General features: G+C 33.9%; 1 protein-coding gene across 3 annotated transcripts in view; it reads right to left on the bottom strand.

Moving 5' to 3' along the window:
* Positions 1 to 13,551, bottom strand: part of MAPK10 (mitogen-activated protein kinase 10) — a 234,299-nt gene that overhangs the window by 29,217 nt on the left and 191,531 nt on the right. For 2 of the 3 annotated variants that reach the window (XM_040967192.1, XM_040967191.1), the window contains exons 9-10: positions 11,119 to 11,301; positions 7,871 to 7,995 (exon numbers count right to left, since the gene is read on the bottom strand). In XM_040967192.1, the coding sequence (XP_040823126.1) occupies positions 7,871 to 7,995; positions 11,119 to 11,301 (308 nt within the window). The remainder of the gene's footprint in view (positions 1 to 7,870; positions 7,996 to 11,118; positions 11,302 to 13,551) is intronic. The other variant, XM_040967193.1, reaches the window with a different exon arrangement.

Below are 13,551 nucleotides of genomic sequence, written 5' to 3'. Positions count from 1 at the left end.
AGGCATCAAAATAATTCAAATGCAATTCAGATGATATTTCCACTTTAACAGCCAAGATACTGGGCATACAAGATGTAATAAAGTTAATTTTTTTTCTAGAAGGCAATTAGTAAATTGCTCACATTTTGCTGTTGAAAGAATACATCAGCATGAACAGATGAAAGTTTAGAATTCTGCAAATGGCAGTTATTAGGAATTAGAGGCTTTGATTTAACTTCCACCAAGCAAATGAGAATCACAAAATATGAACTGCTTCTGCTATAATTAAGCGCGTAATTAGGGAGTATAAAATTCATATCCATTATAAGTCATGCTTCTTCCTACTGATTTCTAAATTTCTATTTGTGGAGCCTAACAAACCTACCCAGAGTTCCACTTCACACTGAAGGAATCTTTGACAAAGGATAGACAGCACTAAACTAGTTCTCAAATTAAGCCTTCCAAGTACTAGGCTTTTCACAGCAAAATCCATGTTGCAATAATAAGAAATCATAAGACTCAAGGAGGTAGTCTTTGTGTCGAGACAGATGGAGAGAGGAGCTGAGAGGGATTCAGTCAGTTTACTGACTCCGAGTAGAACAAATCATATTTCAAAAAATTCATAGAAACATTTCATCTGCAAGAAGATTTTAAACACTGGCAATTTTAAAATGGAGAAAACAATGTTTCACATATTCACATTACTCAGTAACCTCTTGTCTTTTTGTTCCTGAAAACAAGAGATCCCCTATGACTTGCACACGAATTTATAGACTACACCGAATGATAGAATCTATGAAACATTTGCAGACACTGCCACTTTTGTACCGCACCATGATTACTGTATGGAATATACCGCCATTTTCAATATTTCAAACACCATGGTTAATTTTCCCTTTGTACATCCTGAGTTAGGATGAGCTGCCCTATTTCTGAGAGTGGTAAAGAGTATTGATCTTTTTAAAAATTATTTTTTAATATAGATATATATTTTTTATTAATTACATTGCATTATGTGACACAGTTTCTTAGGCTCTGGGGATCCCCCAACCCCTCCTCGTACCCTCCCCCCATGGTGGATTCCTCCACCTTGCTGCTGTATTACATTTCAAATTCAGTCAAGATTCTTTCATTGCAAGAGTATACCAAGCACAGAGTCCAGCATCTTATTGTCCAGATAAATTCAACAGTTTCTTGGGGAGACCATCTCTGGTCTGAAGGCAGAGCTGGCAGAATATCATCCCAATCAATTTAAAGCCACAACATGACATCAACGACAATTTACAACATTATGGAATTAATTGACATGGTATTGAGTAACCAATATGTTAAAAAAAAAAATGCAAGTTCTTAACCACATATTGTGACTACCTCATTGACATTTCAATTTTAGTTTATACACAGAACTGGCTGCTATACACCTTAAAATGGCTATAGCGTACTCTTCAGCTGTCTCATGTCTATTTTCATTTTAGTATTTAGCAGTTTATAGTGCTGAAGCATAATTTTGCTAACCTTGGCAGATTTTAGGATAGTCTAAACTGGGTTATAACTCTAACAAGGCATATGTCAACAATTGAGGTGCAGAAGTTTTAGGGGGGCTGTGCAAAGAAATCTTCAATACCTTAGTGAGGAGTAATTAATATTGTGTCCTACCTAGTAAGGTATGTGTGAGTCCATGCTGACCATTTCCTGTCTGGTTCTAAGCTTTCCTTGTTGTTCTCTGCCTATCTATTCGTGTGTGTGTTGGGGGGGGTGCGGCTCTGGAGCGACCCTGATGGTCATTGCAAGAGAGGGTGGGGATCCAAAGTTGGAACTAAGTAAGGACCAGAGAAAACTCCTCTCCCTAGTCCTGAAGGAAGTTTACTGTTCTGTTTCTGTGGACCCTGAGCGGCCCACAGATCTTTTTTAAAATTATTTTTAAAATTTCTAAAACCCTAGGGAGAAAAAAGTCTGAGAATTCCTTCTGAGAATAAAAGATCTAAATGACACTTTCCTGAAAAACTTCATTTGATGGGCAATATGTCTAGTTGCTAATTAAAAGATAAAACTTAAGATTTCTAACATGAAAATCAAATAACAAATAGTTTGTGTGCAAATACACAACATGTAAAACTAAATTAGCATAAGTCTAGGATTATGCTCACAAAGAGGCATATTTTATTTTTCTGATGAAAAGCAACACTTTTGAATCTTGAAATATTAACCAACTGGTTTTCTGAACTTTTTCCTTCTTAAAAAAAATGTTCAAGTTTCCACAAAAGAAAAGCCTTAAATAACTTGAGCTTTTCAGTTTCTATTTATCTACTTGATAGGGTGCTCTGTATAATTGATAGTTGCCATTAAATTTCAGAAACATTCCATATTAAAATGTCCATTTAAATTCACACTTACAGCAAACAAACAAAATAATGTCTGTTAATTGTTTTTTAAGAGAGTCTGTATCATGTGTAAGAAATCAGGAAGAAAAACGATTTTATATTTTCTGTGAGTTATTCAGAGGCTGTCTTAAGGACATGCTTTAGCCTTTTGATATTGCTCAGCCAAGGAAAATGTCAATTACAAAGACATTAATCCCCTTCCCTCCCAGTGGAAGAGACAGTCCGCACAGAAAGCTATTTTCATTTATAATTCGTTTAAATCATGTTTTCCAGATACTTCCTGCCCAATACACACAGCTAGCCATAAACTTATTGATTTAATAAAAGATTATATAATATTTGCAGCAGGCATATGTATATCTTATTCCAGTATTTATCTTCAAAGCATGAACACCCACTGATAAGCTGTTTGAATTTTAATGCCTCAAATTCATATTCACTGCAGCTCATATCTTTCATATTTTTTCTTATCATTTCTAATTTTATATACATTGAGAAGAATGTGTGAAATATATTTATAATTAATTGTACTTATTAACCTGTTCTTCACCATGCTGTGTTAGGAATTAATTATGGATTCAAGAGAAGTTGCACAGAAAATAACTGAGCAAATCACCATTTATGAATGTAGAAAATAAAAATAGTGAAGTAATTTATGAAATGGGCTAAATTGAGCAAGTGATATGAGACTTACAATCAAGTGATATTAGCTTTTACTGTGAATATATGCTCAACAGAATTAAAAGGCATGAAAAAAGGCTTAGAATAACTCCTAACATTGTCCTCAAATGCCTGAATTTTTGAAAATTTTTGATAGTCAATATATTTATAGATGAATCTTTATAATTTTTTATTCACTAATATGATAATTTCATGATTCGTTGATGACTCAGTAATATCTTGTGCATTTCAGCTCTAAAAATCTTATCTGAACACTATTTATATTCAAGGCCAAACACAATCTTTATCAGATAATTCTTGAGAAATGTGTACTATATAGAACTATGCATGGATTTCAAACTTGTTTTGCACCAAAATAAACTGATCTTTCAATTGTTGTTTTTTTCTAATTAAGTTTTTGAAGTAACTTCATAGTTGTTTGAAAATCATAGCTAGGGTAAATGAGCATAATTTATTAATTATGATTCAAAGCAGTTGGATACATGTCTGGTTGAAGATGAGCAGGTTCTCATGGCAATTTAGTTGTAGCTAATTAACATTTTGAAACAGAGCCTCTTACATTCAGGAAATCATACACTAAATACATTAAGTAATCAAATATGATATATAACCCACATTTGGAGGAGTTCATTTCACTTTTTCAGAAGATGACATTATCTTGGATTCCTGTTCAATAAAAGTACTCTTTAAAGCATTTATTGAGTAGAAATCTACCCAAAACAATGAAACTCAAGGATTTAGTGGTTTTTTTTTTTATTATTTTACTGCTAAATCCAGATCAATATGAAACACAAACTTTGGGCTCAAATACTAATAATATGAATGAACAAAACTAAGCTTTTACCCAATAATCAAAGAAAGCTTGAAAGGCTCTTTGAGAGCAGAATAACATAACAAGTGAAGGAAAGACAAAGAAAGAAAGAAAGAGATGAGTGAGAACAAAGGATCATAGAGGTTTCTTCTATTGTAGTTTATCTACATGGAAGCAGAAGAATAAAATTGAAAGCAATCTTAAATAAAACAGGTCTGTTTGCTCCCTGCCATCATGCACAAGCTGTCTAGCATTGACTCAATTAGCTTGTGAGGTCCTCAACATCCTTTTTTACAGAAACAACTGAGAAAGTGACATCAGCCTATAAAGAGAAAGAAGTATACATATCCAGTGGAAACTGCAAGGAGAAATATTCTTCCAATCAACATTATTAAAATGTCCATTGTACACATCAAAATGTCAATGGTGTTTTTCGTCAAACAATAAAATAAAATTCTACAATTCATGTAATTACAAATGATTCTGAATAGTCAAAGCATTCTTGATTGAAAATAACAAAGCTAAAACCAGACTTCAAGTCATATGATAGAGTTATTGTATACAGAACAGCATAGTACTGGCATAAGAACAGATCCAGAGACTAACTGAAATGAATCCATTCATCTATAGCCAACTGCTAAGGCACAGACTTGGAAAAGGTCAGTCTTTTCAATAAATGAAAGATGAAAACTGGATAGCCATATGTAGAAGTTTGAAACATGAGCTCCAGCACTACGTATCTGAAGCCTGACACCTTATACAAATATCGGAAGTATCCAGCAGAGTGCTTACGGCGTTCACATCCCTCATAAGGGTACCTGTGTTTGATGCCCTGCTTTGGATCCCGACTCCAGCTTCCTGCTCATGCAGACTCTAAGACATAGTGGTGATGACTGTGATCTGGCCCTTGTCACTCTCATGGGACATCTGAAATGACTTCCTGTACCTCCACCTTGGCTAAGCTCAGACCTAGTTGTCGTGGACCTTGGGGGTGGGGAGAGGGAGAATAACAGTTGGAAGCTACTACTCTCTGGCTCTTGCATTCTCAAATAAATTAATTATTTAAAATACGTAAGTGTAAAGACTGTAATTGTGAAACTACTAGATGAAAACAGGATGAATACTTCAAACCACTGGCATAACCAATAAGCTTTTGGCTAATAGTCCAACAAGAAAAGAATAGTCAAACAGGATTATATCAAACTGAGAAGTTTTTATACTACTTAAGAAACAAGAGTATGGAAAGATTGATGCAATGGGAGATAAAACATGTAAATTATTCAACAAAAAAAAAGGGTTAACACTCTGATTGCACTTGGCCCTCCGTATCTGTGTATTCTGCATCTATAGTCAACCATACATTATATACTGTGTAGTTAAGGCCTTTGATGTTTGTGCCTGCACTGAAAAGGAAACATTTTTTTTTTGTCTTATTCATCTCCTAACTAACAGCATAGTACAATAACTGTTTACCTAGTATTTACATTATACAAGGCATTATAAGTAATCAAAAAACACTTTTAAATATTCAAAGGAATGGTCATAAGATACACACAAATACTATGTCATTTTAATAAAGGTGTTGAGCCTCCACAGATCTTGGCATCCACAAAGGATCCCAGAACCAATTTCCCATTGTATCAAGGTGACTGCATTTGATGCTTCAGTTTACTTGGATTATAAAGATTCTTGATTTATCCTTATATTATATTGTTATATTACTGCATTTGTCTAAATGCCCTGAAGTCTTATTCACCCTGGTAGAATAAGACATATCACAACATTATAGTCTTGCCACAAGGAAAGGTACTTTAAATACATGTTCATATGTAACAATGAAGATATTCATTGCAGGGCTGCTTAGAAAGCATAGCTAACTGCTTCTTCTAGCACTTTCAGGATCTTTTTCATCTTGGTTGAGACCTCTGTAGTATATTTCATAGACTGTTCTTGCTATACCCTCGGTCTTTCAACCTGTTCACTATAGTGACTCTGCATGTAAGACAAGTCTATCCATGTGCAATCAAGGATCTCACTCTAGACACCAAATACTTGCTTGTTCTCGCATTCACTAACTGATTCTTTCCCTCAGCTTTCAGGATCTATCAGGTTATTTCGCTAAGCTTCATGTAGCTTGTCTTGTTGCTATGAATGCCCAGGATGCTAACAGAAGGACACTCACCAACTTAGCATCTTAAACTTTACCTTCTTACTCTACAAAAGATTTTTTCTCAAAAAGTTAAAAATAAATTTTAAAAGTCATCCATATTATTCTAATATGGTGTTACCATTTTCAAGCAGCTCTTTCATAGGCACCGAAATTACAAGTGAATCACAAATTCAGACTTCACAACTGCAATTAAACTCTAGCCCATATTCATTAAAAAAACAGATTACACATAATAAATTAGATGTAAGGAAAAACAAACTTAGTACATACTATAAACTATCAAAATAAATGAAGAGCAACAATTTCAAATAATTTACATTTATCTAAAACTATCACCAGACCCTAAAACATTTTTCAGAATTTCATCATGAAAAAAAATTTTCATAATTGTCATACCCAATAGATAGTTCTTTTGCTGATTTCATTATTTCATTCTATTCCAAGAATATTTGAAGGTATTTCCCAAGCATGAGAAATCGCTTCCATATTTTAGTTGACAAAATATTAGTATTAAAACAAGTTAAACATAATACAATGTAATTAATAAAATTAAAAAAAAAACAAGTTAAACTCAGAAACAATTAATTGTTAAGACTTTTTGTTGCAAGAATCCAATCAAATGACTATCAACTGATCTGAAGCAAACTGAAATATCTACCTCTTTGTGAAACAGATATTTCAGGCAAGATGCTACCCCTCATTTCTCACATTTAGCAGACCCATCTGTCACTGAACAGTTTACTCTGAGGTTTGTGAATGCTAAAAGGCTGGGTTCCATTCAAACGCAGCTGGTTGAATATCACATCTGTGAAACTGCATTCTTTCTGGTCCTTGCTACCATCATTCCCATCTCATCCTCTAGTGAAGAGCAAAGAGACAGAATCACCAAAGTCTGAACCCAGCATCCCTGACATGGGCAAGCCCATGAAGCAGCAAAGGAAAGGAAACGGAAAAAAAGAGCAAGAACACCCTGCGGTACAAGAAAGGGCCCCACATGCAAAAGAAAGAGCATCTCCAAGAGGGGATTAAGACTCAAATGAATGACTTTGAAGTATCTTTTGTAATCAAAGTTGTACGACATGCTAAGAATTTGGACTGATGCTGGAGTCTATGGGAGAAGGTAAAGCCAGCACAGAAAGGCAACCTACAGATCATCCAGTAGCATCAGCAATACCCTTTGTCCTTCTCAGTCCACCCAGAGAAATGAGAGAGGTAAACATGTAAGAAATAATATGTAAGAGTGACAGTTCCAAGAAGATTCATACATGGTTCCTAGATTTGAGTCACGGAGATACATCACACTGTGGTTTTCTTTTTAGAGTCAAGCTAAAATAATATTATCAGTGAAATATCCACTTTTGCTCATCTAGTTCATTGAAAGTCTCACAAGGCTACCAGAAGCCAAGTAAAAGCTTTCTGACTGCAAGGTTCTTTAGCATTTTAATAAAATACCACCATTTATGAAAGACAGATGTGTTATCAAGAAAATGGAGAAGCAAAACATGCTGCTATTATTCTCTTTTCCTCCTGATGGTTAAACACATTAGTAGAAATACAAGTGTTCATACATATATACATATATATACATATATATTCACACATACGCATATAGAAATTTAATCATAAGGTTTTTGGAAAAAAATCAACCTCCTTGTGTAGGAAGTCCTGAAAAATAATGCATAGAAAGCATAGACTGAAGAAAAAACTCTTAGTGGGGCAAGTAATAAACTTTTGACTTGGCAATTTTATAAAAATTCTTTGTGTTTTCTTTCTGGTCTAGTCCTTCTCATTTTTCAACCCAAGCTGTGAGTTGTTTGTGGAAGTAAAGGAAAACAGGGCTAGACTTACCGCTTCCACTTCGGCCGGGTCATACCAGACATTGATGTAGGGATGCTGTAAGGCGTCATCCACTGATATCCTTTTTGCTGGGTCAATCACCAGCATCTTTGACAACAAGTCCCTGGCTTGGCTGGCTAGAACAAGGAATAAGCAAAACAATTAGTAAGCTTTTTATTTCAGTAAGGAAATCTGTTGGTCAAAGGAAAAACTGAGAATACAAAGAAACAAATATCGTGATCCTTTCTCAGACATGGGGCATGTGTTCTGAGACCCCTGAGATCATGCCTGGTATTGTAGATAGTCCTGTGTTTAATGAAGAATTTATTTCTGAAGTTTCCCATTTTATGTTGTGGTGTCACCTAAAATCATGGAAAGAGAAACTACAAATGAGAGAAGTATTTAGAGAACTATCCTACTTTAAGCATTAAGTAACTTTCTTGATGTGGGAAAGGAAACACATTTTGTTTATTTCCCAGTATCTGGGTCTGTTTGAGGGTTATAATGTAGTATATATGCAATAATTCACTCAAATTTGTTAAACTTTGTAGATCCCAACATTTGCATAAGCAGAGTAGTCTTTTGTAACAATATGGAATGCAAGATAAACAGGGTAAAGGGCACAGGAAATGAAAATGCATGGTGTTTGACAAATGCATGTGTGAGTGGAGCTAACCACTATTCACATAATGGAATAACCTGAGTTTGATAGTCAAACTGACGTAAGAAATCATGAAGCCAAGATTTATTACATATTTCTGAGGAATAGATTTGGTAGAAATGCATCACTCAATGATTGCTTTTTATTTTAATATTCTGTGTTCATCACGCATTTTTAAATCAACAAATGATGTGATGAAAGTAAGATGCTAGTAGCTAAAGTCATTCTAATGCTGTGTCAAACAGGGATGAACGCTATTTTGTACACATTGTCATTGTTAAATTAAAGGTTATGGACAAAGTCAGTTATCAATGTATATCGTGATCATTCGTAAGTACATCTAGCAGCATCTTTAACATCATTAATTTTCAATTTCCTATAATAAATGAGATTTTATAATGTTAACAGAAATAAGCAATCTATTAAAGCAGTATTAATATCGAGCTGTAAAAACACTCAGCTTTTGCTAAACATGTGGTAAAATTTCAATGTGGGGAAATTGAGACTTAAACGGATTTAAGAAAAAGGTTATCCTTGGATATATAACAGTTCTTGTTTTCTAGTTACTTTAAAGACAACAAAAAAATTAGTTAATTGTACAAATACAAAAATTTTATAAAATCTCAGGAATTACCAACTATTCCAACAGCTGAAGGCAACTATGTATGTTGGCATATATTTTTATAATGCTATTTACATGTTTCAAATAATTTTAACTATGATAAGGGGTTAAAATGCAGCAATCTATTTTTCACCTATTTTATAATAGCAATATTTTGTGAAAGTTTAGCATTTTAATAAATATAACTCCTAATATTCTGTACTAATCTGAAAAATCACTAAGTCAAATGTGAAGAAATTTCATTTCTATGAATCACTGTTCTTTGTAACAATCCCAGCATTTGATTACCGTTACATCTAAACTAAAACCCTGAGGCTCACAGAATAACCACAATAATTACACATGAATTTTCAATAGTTAATCTCCCTCCTTGCCAATGGTGTATCACAGGCTTGTTTATTTAATTGATTCACAAATCTGACTTGTAATTGAGTTTCTAGGCAGATTTATGTATCTGACTCCCTTGAAACCCATCAATGTTTCCATTCTTCAAAAACCTAGCAGCCAGAAACGACTCCTACTCAACAGGGCAACAGTATGCCAGTACCAAGTCATCTCACACAGAAACAAGCAGGGAAAATGCTTCAAGCTTTGTTTTCCACTCTTGTTAGCAAGCGAATGTTTCTCAAATGTTAAGTGAATAAGTGATTCCCTTTGACTATCAACATCTTTTATAATTAATTAATTTTTGTATTAAATGAAAGAAAATAAAAATAAAATGTAAAGCAGTTTAATATATTAGACCCTAGTTTATACAGCTAAAAGAACTATAGGGGTTAACACTGAATTAAAATTAAATCACACAAACTTGTAATTGCACTATGAAGCATAATATTTTAGTCAATAGTATTCCTACAAATGTTTTTGTAACTGTGCTATAATTAGATGAAGAATTGGTTTTAGATCCCTATTGTTGCTACAGTGCTTTTACAAGAATTAACTTTTGGCTAATATCTCAGTATTATGAAGCCACAAATTCTCTAAGATCTCAATTTGGAGTATTGGGTATTTTTCAATTTGCATATGGAAAACATTGGTCTTACACACACAACAGATTTGGTAATTATTTAAATCAATGTCATTAAAACGCCATACAATCAGCTAAGGAAACAGTCCAATTGTGCAAGATAAGCAACAAGAAACCAGAACAAAATTTCATATTTAAAACCTAGCAGATAAAAATTTTGAAGAGACAAAAAAGATCCTAGGTAATAGTATCACATTTTGGCTTTTCTGGTCTATGGATTCTTAACTGCCATTGAACATTTGGTTTAAATTTCAAAAGCATATTTCCTTTGATTTTTAAAATAATTTGTAGATGCATTGTTAAAATATTAAAAGTGCATTAAGTAGTTAAGGAGCTTTCACCATAAGTTAGGTACAATTCCGAAGGCTTGATAAGTTATTGAGTCAACAATCCCTTCAACAAACCTATAGAAAAGGCAATCTCTATTTTCATTTGTTAAGAGAAGTGACATATCAGGTAACTTTCCAGGAGTCCCACCTATGCACTGAGGCATAATCTGAACCCAAACAGGGAAACTTTGAGCCATACTCTACTACTTTCTCGGGTAACAAATAGGAAATTGAGTCAGGATTAGAGCAGCCAGGACACACACCAGTGTACCTATAGGATTCCCTTGCTTGCAAGAGGAGGAGGATTAGCCAAGTGAACTATTACACCAGGCTTATCACATTGGTTTTCAGCTACACTTCACATACTAAATTTAAAATTTTAAATAAACCAAGAAATAGTTTAACACATCACAGTAACTTTTTTTTTACTCATATTCTTCCTTCTGAATATCCCAAAAAATTCTTAAATACCTGGCCATAAACCTACCTTTATAAGATTTATTTTAGCGAATGCTTCTGCTTAACATGAAGGTAGTTTTAGCTAAGAAAATTTGTCTTTTTTACAGGCTTGCTTAACTGGTCACCCACACAGTAGCTTTCTGTCATCCCTGATGGGCATACCTTTGAGTTTATTGTGCTCGGAATCTGCTGGGAAGAGGGAATCTGGAAAGAGCTTGGGGAAGGTGAGTCCTGCGTACTTGGGCCGATTCTCCACATAGTTTCTTACTGTAGGTTGCAATTTCTTCATGAATTCTGGACACGGTGTTCCTAGCTGCTCAATGACCTTGTTCCACTGGTCAATATCTGAAGATGGAATGTTAAGGGAAAAAAGGCAGTGCAGACTGCTAGCTCATGTCTTCCAAATCCCGAGTGCCTGTCAGTATTAATGGAGTTTTAATGAAGCAAAAAGGGACAAAATTGTGAAATAAAACTGTTGGGCTCTTTAATCTCAAAATCAGATTTGAAACTTAGAAATGTTTAGAGAACTAGCATTTTTTCACAGAATAAGATATCATGAGACACCCTTTAGGTAGTGACAATAAAATGTTGTCACACAATGACAATCTCCCACATTAGGATAATCATCAAAAGCACTATGTGATTTGGAAGACAAAAATAGAATCATTTTTATCTGAGTAACATTCTTGTCTCCATACATATTTAAAACGACAACTACACAAACACTTAAAACAATAATTATTCAAATTTTTTTTTCTAAATTATCTTTGAAAAATGTTTTCCTTTCTCCCAATCCCAGGAAATTCCAATATTTGTTATCAGGTTCTGTTTGTACATCTTAACACATGGGGCCCACAGAATTTTCTTATACTGAAAGAACTCATTAATGCTTCAGCTAATATTGAAACATTTATACTTATTAAAGAAGGTGGTCGTCATCTCATGCCTATTTGGCTTATTTCTGACAACCCCAGATTTATTGCAATGAGCTGTGAGGGAGCTCAGAGGCACTGCACTCACGAGAGCAGATTTATGGCCAAATATATCCAAATTCAGAGACTCTGTTTAGCACGGGAATTCTATGGAGAAAATGCTTGCTCACAATGAAAATCATACCCTCAAAATCTGGAATTGTTTTTTTGACAGATATATCCAGTGACTGAGATTCTATTTTTCACTTCTCATTAATATTTGAAGTATTAATATCAAGAATAAGAAATACTACCCAAAAATGAAAAACCAGCTGAAGGCTGTTGATCTCAAACAGATTTTCTTGTCATATGGCAGTGAATGACAGAAGCTTCAGAAATTATTCATAAATCAATACCACAAGCAGTTTCCTCTCCTACATTTTTATTCTTATTTTAACATAAAGCTGATTAAAGTAATATGTTATGGCTCTGGTATCCTGCTAACCTTACCCTAATATAATTAGCAAAGTTTTTACTCTTAGCTGTTCAAGTAAGTTAGATTATAAAAAAATTAATAATAACCTTAATGAAAAGACACATTTGACTATATTTCACAAAATAAATTTACAATACAAAGGCAGTACATAGGAGATTGAGTAAAGATATATCAAACTTCAAAACTTCTTCTATTTCCATCAAATGGGATGAATTGCTACATATTCTCTCAGTTACTGGCATGAAAAAAAAATTTACTGAGCATCAACAAATAAAATGGGGGAGATAAAAACTGAAGAACAGTCCTTTGTAAATCAGTAAACAAGAACAACACTTAATACAAGTTCTTCTAAGTATATGTATTATATATGTATATGTATTAGAATGTAAAAGATCAGAATCATGAGATAAAGGAATAAAACACTATGTAGAATTACAGTTACAAGTTTCGCTCAGACAAGAACCCATGATGGTACTACAGATATAGTTAAGTTGCAGTTACTTAGATGTGTTTAAGTAGAATACATTAGTGCAGTTAGATAAAACTTTAGTGCCTATCATTAAAATTAGGAAAAGAAAACTATTGTCTAATAATGTTAGCTTACCATGTTCTACTGCTATTGTCTAGCCACCAGTCAGATTACCTCAAAATTCGAAAGTCGTGACAGCAAACTCAAACTGGAGAAAAGGAGCTGACCAGTTTGCAACGTGGAAGTGATCTTAAAAAGTTGGTGAAATAGTCCAAGATATTCTCTAGTTACATCTAGCTGGAATTATATTAATTAAATAAACAACTACTTGATTTTACATAACATTTCCAAAACAATTCTACAATGGTTTTAAGTTAAAGAGAATCAGTGATTTTGCTAAGCAAAAATATTTGAAAATGGTTCTTTTTATAAATAACAATTAGGGCCCAAGAAAGCACTTAGATCACCTCACATTGCTTTTAAGTGGTACTTGCTACAATGCTTTACACCATGCAGGGAGACAAGGACCTTTACTATAGACATTGAAATGGTAACACGTTCATCCTATCAATATGAGGTGTAACCATCAGTCAAAAGAGTTCCTGCAGCTGGTGAGTGGCGCTACCAGTTAAGCTATCACCTGTGTTGCCAGCATCCCTTATGAGCTTAGGCTCCAGTCCTGGTTTCTCCACTTCTGATTCAGCTGCATGCTAATGTGC

This window comes from Ochotona curzoniae, unplaced genomic scaffold (assembly GCF_017591425.1).
Source record: "Ochotona curzoniae isolate NIBS_2020 unplaced genomic scaffold, NIBS_Ocur_1.0 scaffold_4506, whole genome shotgun sequence".
Lineage (NCBI taxonomy): Eukaryota > Metazoa > Chordata > Mammalia > Lagomorpha > Ochotonidae > Ochotona > Ochotona curzoniae.
Note: the sequence above shows the minus strand (reverse complement) of the source record. Positions and strands in the feature narration are given on the sequence as shown.